This window comes from Neofelis nebulosa, chromosome 1, assembly GCF_028018385.1.
Source record: "Neofelis nebulosa isolate mNeoNeb1 chromosome 1, mNeoNeb1.pri, whole genome shotgun sequence".
Lineage (NCBI taxonomy): Eukaryota > Metazoa > Chordata > Mammalia > Carnivora > Felidae > Neofelis > Neofelis nebulosa.
This window is the reverse complement of record NC_080782.1, coordinates 214,747,213-214,763,616: the sequence shown is the minus strand read 5'-3', so window position 1 is coordinate 214,763,616 and position 16,404 is coordinate 214,747,213. Positions and strand designations below refer to the sequence as shown.

At 39.6% G+C, this 16,404-nt stretch overlaps 1 protein-coding gene across 4 annotated transcripts; it reads left to right on the top strand.

The window, feature by feature from the left end:
- The first annotated feature begins 1,441 nt into the window (after window positions 1–1,441).
- On the top strand, window positions 1,442–15,307 carry LOC131484995 (kelch repeat and BTB domain-containing protein 7). 4 transcript variants are annotated; one of them, XR_009248571.1, is made up of 4 exons: window positions 1,443–4,375; window positions 6,756–6,808; window positions 13,524–13,680; window positions 14,691–15,307. XR_009248571.1 is itself a non-coding variant. In XM_058683888.1 (2 exons), exons 1-2 carry the CDS (start codon window positions 2,596–2,598, stop codon window positions 6,758–6,760), a joined length of 1,785 nt encoding a protein of 594 aa, XP_058539871.1. In that variant the 5' UTR covers window positions 1,444–2,595; the 3' UTR covers window positions 6,761–8,367. The 4 variants fall into 4 exon arrangements, 2 of the variants coding, with proteins under 2 accessions (XP_058539862.1, XP_058539871.1); XR_009248570.1 differs by lacking the exon at window positions 13,524–13,680 and adding an exon at window positions 13,227–13,289; XM_058683888.1 differs by lacking the exons at window positions 13,524–13,680; window positions 14,691–15,307 and having other exon boundaries at window positions 1,444–4,375; window positions 6,756–8,367.
- The last annotated feature ends 1,097 nt before the right edge of the window (window positions 15,308–16,404 follow it).

Here is a 16,404-nt window from a genome sequence, read left to right as displayed (position 1 = left end):
CACCCTGTCTCTATCATCACCAACATTAGCATTTGTGACCTTTTTAAGTTTAGCCATTCTCATGGGTATGCAGTGTTTTCTCATGAATTTAATTTGCATACATCTGAGAATGAATGACAGTGAGCAGCTTTTTCATGTTTTTATTGACCACTGATTTGTGAATTACATATATATATATATATATATATATATATATATATATATGTAGCTTTTGCCTATCAAAAGCAGTGAAAAAAAGGGCAAGCATAGCAATATATGACTTACCTTTTTTTTTTCACTGCTTTTGATAAGCAAAAGCTTGTAATTTTGTCGAAGTTCATTTTACCATTTTTTTTTAATGATTGGTGTTTCCTGTGTCCTAAAATCTTTGCATACCTCAGAGTCAGATTTTTTTTTTTTTTTTTTTTTTTTTTTTACATTGTGCACCAGTTGTTCAGCACCATTTGTTGAACAGACTTTCCTCTCCCCATTGAATTGCAATGATACCAATGCTGGGTTTCTAAAATTTTAAATTCAGTACCTCAGTTGCATTAGCCACATTTCAAGTACTCAGGTGCTATCCGTGGCTTCTGGCTACCTTATCAGCACAGACATGAAATGTTTGCAGCATCATGACCTACTGTGGCAGCACTGCTCTAGAATTTCGGGCACAGTACCAACTAAATACTTTGGATTCTGTAAAAGGTTATCTAAACCAACTAACAAAGAGCAGATATAAGGAAGTTAAAAATCAATCACTGAACTGATACACAGTACCTAACAGTCAAATTCAAAGAGACAAAAAGTAGAATGGTGGTTGCCAGGGGTTTGGGAGAAGGGGGAAAGGCGAGTTACTGTGAATGGGGACAAGCTTCAGTTCTGCAAGGTGGAAATAGTTCTGGAGATGGATGGTGGTGATGGTTGCAAAACAACATGAATGTACTTACTGTCAAAGAAATGTACTCTTAAAGAATTGTTTCAAACGGTAACTAATGCATATTTTACCAATATAAAAAAATTGTAAATTGCTTTTTTCCTCAGCTGTTTTAGGGCAGGGGAGAAGCAATCAGTGTTACTAATGAGCTTGTTGTCTCAAATGTATCAGAGGGATACCCAACAAAGGTACAGGAGCCCAGAGCCCTGGAGTATTTCCAGTAGAAGCTCTTCAGCTAATAGGAAAAGAGAGCAAAACAATTGTTACTCTCCTGCTATGTGTTATCCACCTATCAATGTAATACTAAAGATTTCATTAAGTTGTGGTAACACATGACAAGCTAGCGGCAAAAGCAACATACTTTTTAAGTAAAACTTCTCTAAAACAGAACAAATCTCAATCTTTAAGCACTTGATTTTAACAATTTAATAATATTAGTCAATACATATATAAAACACTTTTGTAAAGCATAGACTGAACTATATTAATTCAAAATATTAGGACATGTACGAATAGGAAGCTCTGAGGATCTTGTGCTTTAGTACAATACAAGGTCTGTTTAAATATTTTATTTTAAAATTCTCGTTTAAACTCCTTAATAAAGACAGTTCCATAGTCTTCAACTGATTTGTGGAAAGGAAATGAAAGGAGCAGTATTAGACGACTTGAAAACACTAATATTAAGAACTTTATGAAAATAATCTTGCTCCCCAGGAGGAAATATTTGGTGAGATAACCCACCTCTTTATGTGCCTGCTTTGCATTTTTGAGGCCACCTGTATGTGATCCTCTAGGACCTCATCTTTGAGACATCCTAATGAACCTACGGATATCGTTTAGTATTGAAAATATTGTAATAACCTTCGGAACCTTTCAAAAGAAGCGACACTAAGAACTGGAAGTTTTCTTGCAGAAATTGCTCACGGTTTCACATGCGGGTACGTTATTTTTTAATAAATTCCAAAAGAAAGGCTAACAATGAATCTATATTCTAGGTACGGTGTTCAGCATGTAATTATTCTAATCAACAAATATGTATTGACGCGTCCTATGCAATTTATCTCATTTCACTCCCACAATCCTATGAAAACCATTATCCCCATTTTATAAAGACGAAAAAGTTCTCAGAGAGTAGTCACATAACGAATACTAAAACAGAGATCTTGCCCTGGAACTTCAAAGCCAATTCTCCAAACCAACAAACCCTGAAGAATTAACGCTTTCAAATTCTGTTAACTAAAACAGTCCGCCCTAAGAAACCTCGCGATATCACTCAAACTACTACTCCCAACATGCACAGCGGCTTCGGTCCATCCGCCTATCCCCTATATTCTGGAGGGCCCCAGCGTGCCTCGAGGCACGAAAGGCAGCCTGGGGGTTGTAGTTCTCGTGGACGCCTACCGGTATTGCCAGCGCGGCAGTGGCGGCTTTCTCGGTTCGGTCCAGCCGGTCTTGTAAGGTAGCTGAGACGGAGAAAGGGCGCGGAACTGGAAAAGGGTGAGTCAGGCACTGTCTACGCGATAAAGGGAGGCGGCACCGCGGCGTAGAGCTGAGTTCAGTAAGTGCGGCCCCTGCTTATTCAGGGACGCCGCGATCTAGCGCCAGCGAGAAGAGGGCGAGGAGGAGCCAGAGCCCGGTCCTTGCACCCATTCTCGCCCTCGCACCCCGCCGCCATCTCCATCATGCAGTCCCGGGAAGAAGCTCCGCGCTCTCGCCGCCTGGCCAGTCCCCGCGGCGGGAGGAGGCCCAAGAGGATTTCCAAGCCTTCGGTTTCGGCTTTTTTCACGGGCCCGGAGGAGCTGAAGGACACGGCTCATTCTGCAGCTCTGCTGGCACAGCTGAAGTCTTTCTACGACGCGCGGCTGTTATGTGATGTGACCATCGAGGTGGTGACACCTGGCAGCGGGCCTGGCACCGGCCGCCTTTTTTCCTGCAACCGTAACGTGCTGGCTGCCGCGTGTCCCTACTTCAAGAGCATGTTCACTGGTGGCATGTACGAGAGCCAGCAGGCGAGCGTGACCATGCATGATGTGGATGCCGAGTCCTTCGAGGTGCTGGTCGACTACTGCTACACAGGTCGCGTGTCGCTAAGTGAGGCCAACGTGCAACGCCTTTACGCGGCCTCTGACATGTTGCAGCTCGAGTACGTGCGGGAAGCTTGTGCCTCCTTCCTAGCCCGCCGCCTTGACCTGGCCAACTGCACTGCCATCCTCAAGTTCGCTGATGCCTTCGACCATCACAAGCTGCGATCACAGGCCCAGTCCTTCATCGCCCACAACTTCAAGCAGCTCAGCCGGATGGGTTCAGTTCGGGAGGAGAGTCTGGCAGACCTGAGCTTGGCCCAGCTGTTGGCCGTGCTGCGTCTGGATAGTCTAGACATAGAGAGTGAGCGGACAGTGTGTCATGTAGCAATGCAGTGGTTAGAGACGGCTCCCAAGGAGCGCGGTCCCAACGCTGCGGAAGTCTTCAAGTGTGTCCGCTGGACACACTTCAGAGATGAAGATCAGGATTACCTGGAAGGGCTGCTGACCAAGCCCATTGTGAAGAAGTACTGTCTGGACCTTATCGAAGGGGCCCTGCAGATGCGATATGGTGACATGTTGTACAAGTCTGTGGTACCAAAGCCAGAGAGCAGCAGCAGCTCTGTTGTATCTGTAGCAGAAAATCCACCTCAGAGACTGGGTATGTGTGCCAAGGAGATGGTGATCTTCTTTGGACACCCTAGAGACCCCTTTCTCTGCTATGACCCATACTCAGGGGACATTTACACAATGCCATCCCCTTTAACCAGCTTGGCTCACACTAAGACTATCACTTCCTCAGCTGTCTGTGTCTCTCCAGACCATGACATCTACCTGGCTGCCCAGCCCCGGAAAGACCTGTGGGTGTATAAGCCAGCCCAGAATAGTTGGCAGCAGCTTGCCGACCGCCTGCTGTGTCGCGAGGGCATGGATGTGGCCTACCTCAATGGCTACATCTACATCTTGGGTGGGCGAGACCCGATTACCGGCGTTAAATTGAAGGAAGTGGAATGCTACAGTGTTCAGAGAAACCAGTGGGCACTGGTGGCTCCTGTGCCCCATTCCTTCTATTCCTTTGAACTAATAGTGGTTCAGAACTATCTTTATGCTGTGAACAGTAAGCGCATGCTGTGCTATGATCCTAGCCATAATATGTGGCTGAACTGTGCTTCTCTTAAACGTAGTGACTTTCAGGAAGCCTGTGTCTTCAACGACGAGATCTACTGTATCTGTGACATTCCAGTCATGAAGGTCTATAACCCAGCCAGGGGAGAATGGAGGCGGATTAGTAATATTCCCTTGGACTCAGAGACCCACAACTACCAGATTGTCAATCATGGCCAAAAGTTGCTTCTCATCACTTCTACCACCCCTCAGTGGAAAAAAAACCGGGTGACTGTTTACGAATACGATACCAGGGAAGACCAGTGGATTAACATAGGTACCATGTTAGGTCTTTTGCAGTTTGACTCTGGTTTTATTTGCCTCTGTGCTCGCGTTTATCCTTCCTGCCTTGAACCTGGGCAGAGTTTCATTACTGAGGAAGACGATGCACGGAGTGAATCTAGTACTGAATGGGACTTAGATGGATTCAGTGAGCTGGACTCAGAGTCAGGAAGTTCAAGTTCTTTTTCTGACGATGAAGTCTGGGTGCAGGTAGCACCTCAGCGAAATGCACAGGATCAGCAGGGTTCTTTGTAAATATTTTGAATCACTAAGATGTTTCTACTGCTATGGAATGTATCTTTAAAAGATATCCTTTCCTTTTCCAAAAAAAAAAAAAAAATGTTGATTAGGACTGCAGATTTGGTTTAGAAAGGGTTATGTTTGAATTATTAATGTAATGTTACAAAATTTTAACAGTCCAGAAGATCAAACTATATAATAATTTACTGTGCTAAAAGTTGAGATTAAAATATGCAAAAAACAAACTATATAATTGATTAGAATGCTTGGTGGTTTTTTTCATTGTTTGAGTATTTGTTGCACCAGTGGATTGTTTTGGTTAGTTACACTGTTTATATTTTAACGATCTACCTTAGTCTTCTGTTAACTTCATAATTCTGTTTAGTGCTGCAAGGAATTTAACTTTTTAATTTTCATAGTATAAAATTGGACTAGAAGTTGTTTGTAGGGAGTTGAAGGTTTATATTTTCTTTCAGAGTAATGAAAGTAGATTTCCCAAGTTTTGAACTAGCCAGTTTTTAGTATTATAAGTTAATACAGTTTGTTCAATTTGGTTTGGTTTTCTCCTCAATGCAAAGGAAAAAATCGGATATATATAGAGGTTATAAAATAGAGATTTCGTTTTGATAATGTGCAGAATGGTCTTAAGAGATCACAGAAAGTAAAAAAAAAAAAAATCAGGATTCTACTGCTTTAAAAGAAATTTCACTTTTAATTTTGGAATATAAAATGTATTTTCTAAAAGTGACCATTTTTCTATCTTAAAAAACATCCATTCTGGTAGTGTCACCAATTATTTAAACACCCTTCTAAACCAAAGGAAAAAAAAGAAAAAGAAAAAGTAACTTGCTTTGTAAGATCATATTTTTAATCTATCCTTGTACATGCTTCATTGAATCAAAGGAACAATCCTTTTGTTCACTGGACATATGCTTGAGTAATGTAAATTTTTATCCATTGGTCATTTCTAGTCTTAAAAAGTTTATATGCTCTCCTAAAATATTTTGGCTGTATAGTTTTGGTGTTCATCTTAGAGGATTCTTCAGCAGGAAGTGATTTATTCTTTACTGTTTTTGTGAGGTAATACTGGTTTTGAAAATACGTTTAAGCTAAAAAGAATATTTTATTGAGATCAGTGGTTACTGTGTCTATCAACTCTAAAATCAAGTGCCAGCAGAGAACTTTAAAACTTTAAGCTGTGTATGGAGCTGTTTTGTGTAGCATTGAAATGTTCTATCAAGTTTTGTCAGTCACTGTATGTGATTATCAGCTTGAAGATATTTTTGTATTAAAAGTTGACAGTTAAAGAACATAAGTGGATGATGGCATTTGGGGCCAATAGTGAAAGTATGTTTCCTCTAAAATATTTCCCTAGCAGTGGTATATATACATGGTTATTTTATTAGGGTATTTCTCTGTGAACCATGCTGCAGTCTTTGTTTTTTGTCTCTTTGCTTGTTTTTGTATCACCATAAAGTAAGGGAAAATCCAGAAATAGAGACTAAATCGCACAAAATTGACCTTGTTAAATACAGAGAAATAGAGGTGCTTACCTTTTGAGGATCTCTTAATACATATGATTGTCACAATGCATATCCGTGATAAATGGTGTACATAATATAGATGCTTATAGCCTATAAATTTTTCTATACCGACATAGAATCCTCTTTCTGCATCTTTGTTCAACATGTTAATTCCTCTTCTGTTTATTCTCTAGTAGCCGAATGCCAGCATTTTTTACACCATGGCACAGTACTGAGAAGTGTGCTCCAGGATAGGGAACTGAATTTTGAGTGAAAAAAGAGAGGGAGAGAGAAAAGGATTTAAAAAAACAAGCACACAAATGTTTTCTTAGCCATTTTCAGTGGGCATCTGAAGAGTCCATAGGACGTTCCTGTTTAACATTATTTCTAGTGAAATAAGATTCTTGCTCTAGCAATATGTTCCTAAGAATGTCTTCCCTCAAAACAGTAAATGTGCTCTAGTGGCCTAAGGCTACTTTTTGTTCGTTGTGATATCAGGGATGTTGTTATAAGCACTGGTCTCAGCTTAGAAAGCTGTTTCTTAATAGTGTTATTTTTTGGCCAAATTTCTTCACCAGTAACTTCTTTTTGATAGCTTTTTTGTTTTGTTAGGTTGAAGTAGGACAGTGCTGATCTCAACCAGATTATCCATCTGCAGAATTAAGGTATGCAACTAATTGATAAAAGACAAATTCTGTAATTTGTCATTTTCATCCTTCGAGTTAAGTATAAGCTAATTAGCAGTAATATCGTGGTTTACAAAGAAGTTTTTGGGGGGAAGAATTTTGGTTTTGTGATATATTTGTGAATTAGGGAATAGATGTTAACCATTATTTTATAGATAAGTGATTTGTATATGGTTAGTTACAAATAAAAATGGCACTAGAACCCAGGCCTTCTGAACTCTTAATTTAGTGTTTCTGATAAATGTAGAATACCCTTGCTTGTGCAGCAAGTGACCCAGCTAGCAATGTTGAAGTCCCTTCTTGATGGGAAAGCAACTTTGTCTCAGTTTTACAATTAATTGACACACCTTTTAGCAAATGCTCAATAAAATATTGTTTGCAGGGGCTCTTCTTTGTGAGATTTAGAAGGATCTTAATTATTTTTTTGTATCTCTATGTCTGAAAAGCTCAGAGAATCCAAATTATTTTACATACTTCAAGTGATAAGTGTCACTGCCATTTTCAGAAGGATAAAAGACTAATTTAGCAAATAATTTGCTTAATTTGGGTTTAGGATTAAATTTAAATGATAGTTCCTTTCTTTCTCATCTAGTTGTAATGTGTTTTCTGCTTTGTACCTGGACCTGATGAATGTGTTGAAAGTTTTTGACTCATTGCCCAGAAAAATGTACATGTTCATGTTTTCATAATTTTAAGGGTGTTATGACACTTCTGAAGTTCTTCCACACACCCAGGATAAGAACACTTGTGACAGAGTCCCAAGAACACTTCTACAAAAGGAATTTACATTTTTTTTTCACAAGGCATATTGCTCAAATGTTTGTAAGGGGAGAAGAGCATTATTAAGTCGTTCCCAAAATAGAGCTAAAGAGATATTATATACTTACCATCTGAAAGGGATGTGAATATTAATGGGTACCTCACAACTGAGACAAATTTGACATTTCTGCAGTGCAAATTTCTTCATGATGATTAACACAAGAATAGTTAAGTAACTATGGGGCGCCTGCGTGGCTCAGTTAAGCAGCCGACTCTTGATTTTGGCTCAAATCGTGAATTCATGGTTCGTGAGTTAGAGCCCTCTTGGGCTCTGTGCTGACAGCTGTGGAGCCTGCTTGGGATTCTCTATCTCCCTCTCTCTTGCCCCTCCCCTACTCGTGCTCTGTCTCAAAAATAAATAAACATTAACAAAAAGAATAGTTAAGTAAATGTAAGTGGTGTAAAGAAATGAATAGATGCTTATAGCCTGTAAATTTTTCTATACCGACTTAGAATCCTCTTTCTGCATATATGTTATGCATATGATTACTATCTAGGACAACTGTGTATAATGAGAATTCAAAACAAAATATAGGTTCCAGATGTTTCAAACTGCCAATATCATAGCTTTTTATTAGACATATACCTAAGTAGCAAGAGTTGTTTATCTCCTAATGACCAGGTTAATAGGTGGTTGGAAGAGGGCATCTACCCACAAGAAATCTATTTAAAATATAATCAATTTGCTACTCACTGCTCAGTAAACTAGAAACCAGTGCTTTGCCTGATGTCATTTTTATCAATTTGTACTGAAATGAGGAAAATATATAAAACATGGACGAATGAATTGTAAAATTATTTAATGGAACTTGTTTTAATGTTCATAAGTTAGAAATGTATAAAAAGTTTGCAGCTTTATATTAGTCCATTAAACTTTTTTTTTTCATTTTCTTAAGTTTATTTATTTTAGAGAGAGAGGGAGAAAATCCCAAGCAGGTGCCATGCAGTCAGCAACAGAGCCCGATGTGGGGCTCAAACTCAACAAACCGTAAGATCATGACCTGGGCCCAAATCAAGAGTCAGATGATTGACCGACTGAGCCACCCAGGTGCCCCAGTCCACTAAACTTTAAAAGAAAGTTTGTCTTTGAGATTCTAAAGTGTGGTCACCAGAATGTAGACATCTCTAGTCTGCCTACATTTGAACTTTGGGGATCATTTTATGTTGTTTCTTAGCTGTTTCACTTTGCCTCTGTCCTCCCATCAGATCTCACCCACGTCTTCAACAACACCATTTCATCATTACAACTAATTTCAAGAAATATTCATTATAGCAAATATGATGGAGCAGGAAAGTATTAGGAAAAATTATTTCTAGAGAATGTAACTAGCAATCCTAAGAGAATTGATAAGCTACTTTTAGAACCATCAAATGGTTAAATACGTACAAACTAGGTTTTTGTTGTTTTTTGATGAAGGAGAAAAATGGTGGTCATCGAAGCTGCCAAGTCTTAGAGAACCATATTGGCAATAGGTTCTGTGTCCTTTCCTTGACTCTGGGCCATCCTGTCACCCATATCTATTCCATCAGCTCCAGTTCCTTGTTTCTTTAACCTTATGGACTAAACATGCCTTAGACACAGGGTGGGTAAGGAACAGATATTGTAGCATATCATTTCCACCATTTTGAGACATATTTTCTCAGTAACTATTCCTACTCTGGATGGTCACCTCTGCAATGGAATTAACAGTTTATAGATTCACCTCCAAAGCAATTTTAGCAGCTTGAAATCACCATATCTTAGTCCAGAGTGTTGAGGGAGGGGAGAGAAAACTATTCCTTAATTCTGAGGTAACTAGCAAATAGCAATGGCTCTTACTTCAAAGCACAGTCTGATCAGAGTCTCAATGTCCTTATGGCTGTCTTTGTATAGAGAAGATACCATGGGGCAATATTTTCCTCTCAGTTATACACTAGTTATGATCTAGGTGTTGTTGTATGTATGTGGAGACCCTAGAGCTGTTTTAATAAGATAGAGGATTCTCCTATAAAACTCCAGTCTGTTATGTTGCCCCTCTTCTAAAAAGTCATGTGAGGACAGGCTCTCTGTTTTCCCATTCTGTTATCCTTAGGGTATAGTTTTGGTCCACATGGTCCAAGCTGGTTTGCACTCATGTCCATATTCCAACTATAAGGAAGAGGGGAGGGGGAGGACACGACCCTTGCCTATAAGGGAAGTTGCATACATCGCTTCCAGTCACATGACACTGGCCAGGTCTTAACCACGTAGCCACACTTAACTGCAAGAGTGTCTGGGAGAGGGGTGCCTGGGTGGCTCAGTTGGTTAAGCATCCGACTTCAGCTCAGGGCATGATCTGACAGCTTGTGAGTTTGAGCCCCGTGTCAGGCTCTGCTGACAGCTTGGAGCCTGGAGCCTGCGATTCTTTTTCTCCTTCTTTCTGCCCCTTCCCTTCTCATGCTCGCTCTCTCTCTCTCTCTCTCTCTCTCTCTCCTCTCTCTCCTCTCTCTCCTCTCTCTCTCAAAAATAAACATTAAAAAGAGAGAGAGTGCCCGGGAGAGGTAGTCTTTTATTCTGGGTCAACATGTATCACATTAAAATTTACAGATTCCTTTTTGTAGAATGCTGAAGACAGATATTGTATAAATCGCAATCTCTACTGTATCATCTGTCAGGCTAGATTTTATGACATGGCAGCCAAAATTATTCCCAGGATGCCCAATACCCACACCCTACCAACTTACAAACCCTAGGGGGAAAACGCAGTATTTTCTGATATCTCTGGCAGATATTCCTGTCTGGATAGCCATCATTTGTAATAGATGAAGTTGGGGGATTAGAATGTTGAGGAAGACAGTTAAGGAAATACCTTCAATAAAGAGATATAGTTCCTACGGACAGTAATAGTTCCAACAATGGGAATGTTCAGGTTACAGCATGTATTTTGTTTTGACCAGATCCTAGGATTTGAGGGGAAGTTTGGAATGAAAACAACCTGGCAATGTTGGTTAGTTAGGATCAGATCATGGAAGCTTTGTATGCCATGGCAAGGAGTTTTTGCATAGAGTGTGAATTTATTGAGAATTTTTAAGTAGGGGCTTGACACAATTGAATTTGTTTTCTTGAGACTCTTCTCCTGAATGAATTGACAGTGCAAGACTGTGGGGGCAAGAATGGTTAAGGGAATGCTGTTGTAGTCCAGTGAGATGATGTGGTCCTCAGTAGGGGCGGCAGCGGTGGGCTTGACTAGGAAGACACAGATATGAAAGGTTAAAGAGATTGAGCTGTACCTATAATTGTATGTTTGGGGATGCAGAGAGCCATCGGGTATATGAGAAAGGAAGGACTATAGACTATCTCCCAAGATTCTTGCTTGGATATTGTGTTAGTGTATAAGCCAAACTTCTGTGCCAAAGAGGCCCTAAGATCAAAGATGGAAACCTGTTTCTGTCCATTGAGTCCAGAAGTGAGTAGTAATAGGGCTGGCAAGGTGGTTCTGCCCAGTAAGGTTCTTCATGAGTCCAGGTTCCTTTATCATTTTTCCTCCGACTCCTAGTGAGTTGTCCTCATCTTCACAGGCAAAGCACACTCACTAGAATTATATCTATATTGTGGCCTGCAGGAAAGAAGAAAGAGGAAATGCAAACAATTCCTTTTTTAATGGACTTTTATATAATTTTGCCATTTTTCACTGGGGAGAACTTACTCTTATCACCATATCCACCTGCAAGGTCGACTGGGAAATAGTCATTAAAGGGGTAGCTCTGTGCCCAGCTAAAACTCGGTGTCTATTACTAAATAGAAATAAACTAACATATTTTAAAATAGACATGTCCAGGCTTCCTGTATTCAAATACAGGCAATTCACAACAGCATGCAGGCTTTATTGTAATGGTGGTCATTTCAAATCTCCCTCCTTCCACAATAAGTTCACACCCACAAGTTAAATTCCACGTAATCCTAGATAATGATTTTTCACAAACAAATGTGCCCCTGAGATGCTTTACACACACATACACACACTCACACACACTCATCACATCCTTGTCATTCAGGTCTGCCTCAGCCCAAGTATTCCTAGAAATGGCAGAAATTCAGCTTTCAGAGGTCAGGGTTCTCTCCCTGCATGCCTAAACTCGTTTCCAATCCCCTTTTCTCTGGACACCTACTGCTTAGTCTTTTCACTCATCCCACACCCCAAGAGCTCTCCATGTTACCAAAAGGAAAAAGAGAATGAAGAAGGGCAATTAGATGTTTCTGTCATGGTTGACTAAGTGGACAGTGCTGTCAGTGTATTTGAGACTCTAGGAGTCAGATCAGATTTGGAGACACTGGTAGATGCATGGGGTGTCCCATGTCACACCAACTTCTGATTTCAGCTGAAGCTATGGCAGGCACTCCCAGACCATGATAACAGGCCACTTTGCTTTTCTGGCTCAAGGCTTTCTCTTGTAAGATCGTTCTCTTTGGCAGTGCTCTTGCAACAGCACAGGAGTTCAAGGGGAAGTGCATGCCCCCAGAACAGTCCTTAAGCAAGGGATGATGGGAATTGGTAGATCTATGCTACAGCATCCCAGTTTCAAGAAAGGGACAGCTGTGCAGTGCCTTGTACATGGATCTTCAGAGGGCTCCCTGCTGGACTGAACCCCAGTCTCTCACCACAGTAATCAGTTCTGTAACACATCTTCCCTGTATTGCTTCAGGGTACAGCCAACCATGTCACATCACAGAAACTTGATTTGGTCACTGGTGGTATTTTGCAAGAAGTTTCAGATTTGAAGATTTGCTTGGGGGCAGAAGCCAAGAAAGAATTAATTAGAATGAGTGAGATGAAGCTTTGCCACGTGCCAAATATAGGTATACTCAGCCACTAAAGGACACAGGCAAGTTCAAGCCTCACAGCCCTTCTTATAACACAACAACAATAAAAAAATTCATGCTCTTATAAAACCTGCGCTGACAAAAATGTTCTGCCTGAATCTAATTAAGCCATTAGAACAAACTTCCAGTTGACAGGAAAGACCTGCCAGAAGGATGAATTAAAATCCCTATAAAAAAGCAATCAGCAAAATCCAGAATGTGAGATATCCAGCAGGACAACAACACAGTGTCAACGGTAATCCATCTTCCCTCACATGGTAAGATGTGAGGAAGTGGGAACAGCAAGCATGGGCTCTTCTTTGCAAGCTTGGATGGTACCTAGTGAAGGAGAGAATACCTCAGGTCATGGTTTTGGTTGCTTTGAGTCTTAAACACTTTACTATGCATGGGAAAAAAATCCATTGAGAAAATAATGAGGAGCCTGAGCCCAGAAGCTCAGAAGAAGGGAGGAGATGGACCAAAGCACAAGGGCCAGGATCATACCGGAAGAAGAGCCACAACCCTTCTTCTTCCAACCTTGGAGGAAGAAAGGGAGGCTTATAGAGAGGGACCTGGCCTGGCTGGCTCAGTCAGAAGAGCGTATGACTCTTGATCTCAGGGTCATCAGTTTGAGCCCCACGTTGGATATAAAGATTACTTCAAATAAATTAAAACTTTAAAAATTTCTTAATAAAAAAGAAATTTAAAAAGAATCTCACAGAGATAGAGATGTATTTCTTAATTCTTTATTTGAATTAGGATGCAAGTTTTTCTGCTGGAAGAAAGGGAACAGCTTGGAGGAGAGGGCGCACCTATTCAAAGGTGAGTTTCATAAGAGCTGGGGAGATAGGGTCAACTTCATCTTTATATCCTTCATAACACCAATCAAAGTGCCTTGAACAGAGTTGAGAAAAACATTTAAGACTGGAGCTGTTACTGTAAAATATGACTGCTCATATCCTAGATTTTAACAATATAATGTATATTACAAAAATTTCTGTTTTAAAAATAATCTTTAAGTAGCTTGAATTTCTTTATATCATTATATTGTTTTAGGGAGAGAGAATCTCAAGCAGGCTGCATACCCAGTGTAGAGCCCAATGTGGGGCTTGATCCCACAATTCTGGGATCATGACCTGAGCCGAACTCAAGAGTGGGACCTTCAACTGACTGAGCTACCCAAGACACGCCTTTATATTGTTTTAATCACTAGGTGATTCTTGATTTTTTGTCAATTAGAATCATAGAATACTTTTCTTATTTAAACCTAAAGAACTTTAAATAATATAGCAAGGGTCACACTGCTAGTTATTAAGAACACTGGGATTAGAACTATGTTTCCTCTCTCTTAAATCAGGGCACTTTCTAGTGCACCCTCTTGCCTCCCAAGTATGGTTTATGATGAAATCTACACCATTTTTTGACATGTACACCACCATAAGCATAGGACTGGGAAAGTAAAATCTCAGTTGTTCTACTTGAGATATATTCTGTCCTCCAATCTAGTTTTTATGCACCATAGAGCACTAAATCTGGAATCTCTGCACCCCATACTAAGAACTCTGAATAAAGAGATTTCCAGACTTAACACAAAGTCATCTCAGCATAATTGAGGAAGAAAATGAAAAATTAGTTTTAGTTCAAAATAAAACCCAAGAAAACCTCCAGTGATGAAATTATAAATTTTATATATCAAAAGACATAGTATGATTTTTTAGTATTACATTATACATTTATTTTTAATATTATATTTGATATTTATACTATTTATCTTCAGTATTATATTTTGACCATTTCAGTTCAGATACAGTTCAGTAATCTGAAATCAGAGCACTGAGCTAATTTAATAAATGTCAAAGTTTTCTTACATTTAAATTCACAGCTATGATATTAAATATGTCAAGGTAATAATAAAGTGTACTTTCTCAAACACTACCTCGATTCTATGTGTTTACTGAAAACCTTTTTAATATATGTTTGAGGAGCAATAAAGCAGTCTCTAAATTTGAATCAGTTTGCACAGTATTGAGGTTCAGATTTAAAGATATGATTATGTCATTTTACTTCAAAATATAATGTAAATTTATCAAAAGTCTGTATACATTTCTCATCATGAAATTTTGAATCACAGCTGGAATCAATATGAAAATAACTATATGATATAATGTTTGAGGTCTCTGAAATGTCGAAGACTCTTAATACAGTCAGTTTCTGATTTTCTAGGAACTCAGGTCCTTCCTTTTTTCCATGCTGGCTGTCTACCACCTGTGTTTGTGAATGTTCAAGAGAAGTTAAAGGATGGAGAGCTGGAATCAGTCAACCGAATTGCTTGTCAGGAGACTCAGAAGATTTGGAGAAAGGTGAGGCACAACCAAGTATTTAAAATAAGATCTCTAAGTTCAGGATCCTGTTCATTTTTCTCTATGTGGTTACATCAAGTTTTCCCAGCACCATTTGTTAGAGACTCTCCTTCTCTCATTGGGTATTCTTGGCTCCCTTGCCAAATATTGATTGCCTTCATATGCAGGAGTTTTTTTCTGGGCTCTCTACTATGTTCCATTGATCTGTGTGTCTATATTTACGCCAGTGGTGTACGGTTATAATTATTATAGTTTTGTAATACAGGCACACTTTGATTTACTGTGCTTTGTTTTATTGTACTTCACAGATATTGGGGGGGTTGTTTTTTTGTTTTTGTTTTTGTTTTTTACAAATTGAAAGTTTGTGGCATTCCTGCACTGAGTCTATCTATTGGCATCATTTTTCCAATAGCATCTGCTCACTTTGTGTTTCTGTCACATTTTGGTAATTCTTGCAATATTTCTGAATTTTCACTCTTATACTTGTTATGGTGGTCTATAATCTTTGGTGTTACTATAGTAACTGTTCTGGGGTACCACAAATCTCACGCATATAAGATGGAAAACTTAATTGATAAATGTTTTGTGTGTTCTGACTGCTCCACCCACCTGCTGTTTCCCTGTCTTCCTCTCCTTGGTTCTCCCTATTCCCTGAGATACAACAATATTGAAATTAGGCCATTGAGTAACCCTGCAGTGGCCTCTAAGTGGTCAAAGGAAAGGGAGAGCTGCACTTCTCTCACTTTAAATCAAAAGCTAGAAATGATTATGCTCAGTGAGGAAGGTATGTCAAGAGCCAAAATAGGCCAAAAGCTAGGTCTCTTGCACCAAACAGCTAAGTTTTTAACACAAAGGAAAAGTTCCTAAAGGAAATTAAAAGTGCTACTCCGTTGAACACACGAATGATAAGAAAGTGAAACAGCCTTATTGCTGTTTTAGTGGTCTGGATAGAAGATCAAACCAGGCACAAAATTCCCTTAAGCCAAAGCCTAATCTAGAGCAAAACCCTAACTCTCTTCAGTTCTAGGAAGGCTGAGAGAGGTGAGGAAGCTGCAGAAAAAAATGTGAAGCAAGCAGATAATTGATTTATGAGGCTGAAGGAAAGAAGCTGTCTCAGGGCACCTGGGTGGCTCAGTTGGTTAAGCCTTTGACTCTTGATTCCCGCTCCGGTCATGATCTCACAAACCGTGAGCCCAAGCCCTGCGTTGGGCTCCATGCTCACAGCACAGTCTGCTTTGGATTCTCTCTGTCTTTGTCAAAATAAATAAAAATAAACATTAAAAAAAAAAAAAAAACAGAAGCTGTCTCCATAACATAAAAGTGCCAGGTGAAGCAGTAAGTATTGGTATAGAAGCTGCAGCAAGTTATCCAGATCTAACTAAAATAATTAATGAAGGTGGCTACACTAAACAACAGATTTTCAGTGTAGATGAAATAGCCTTCTATTGGAAGAAGGTGCCATCTAGGACTTTCATAACTGCTATGCTTTTATAAACACACCTTTTCCCTCCTCACTTCCATAACCCTTGCCAACCCTAGACTGTAATCCATACCTATAATTTTTTTTATTAACAGAA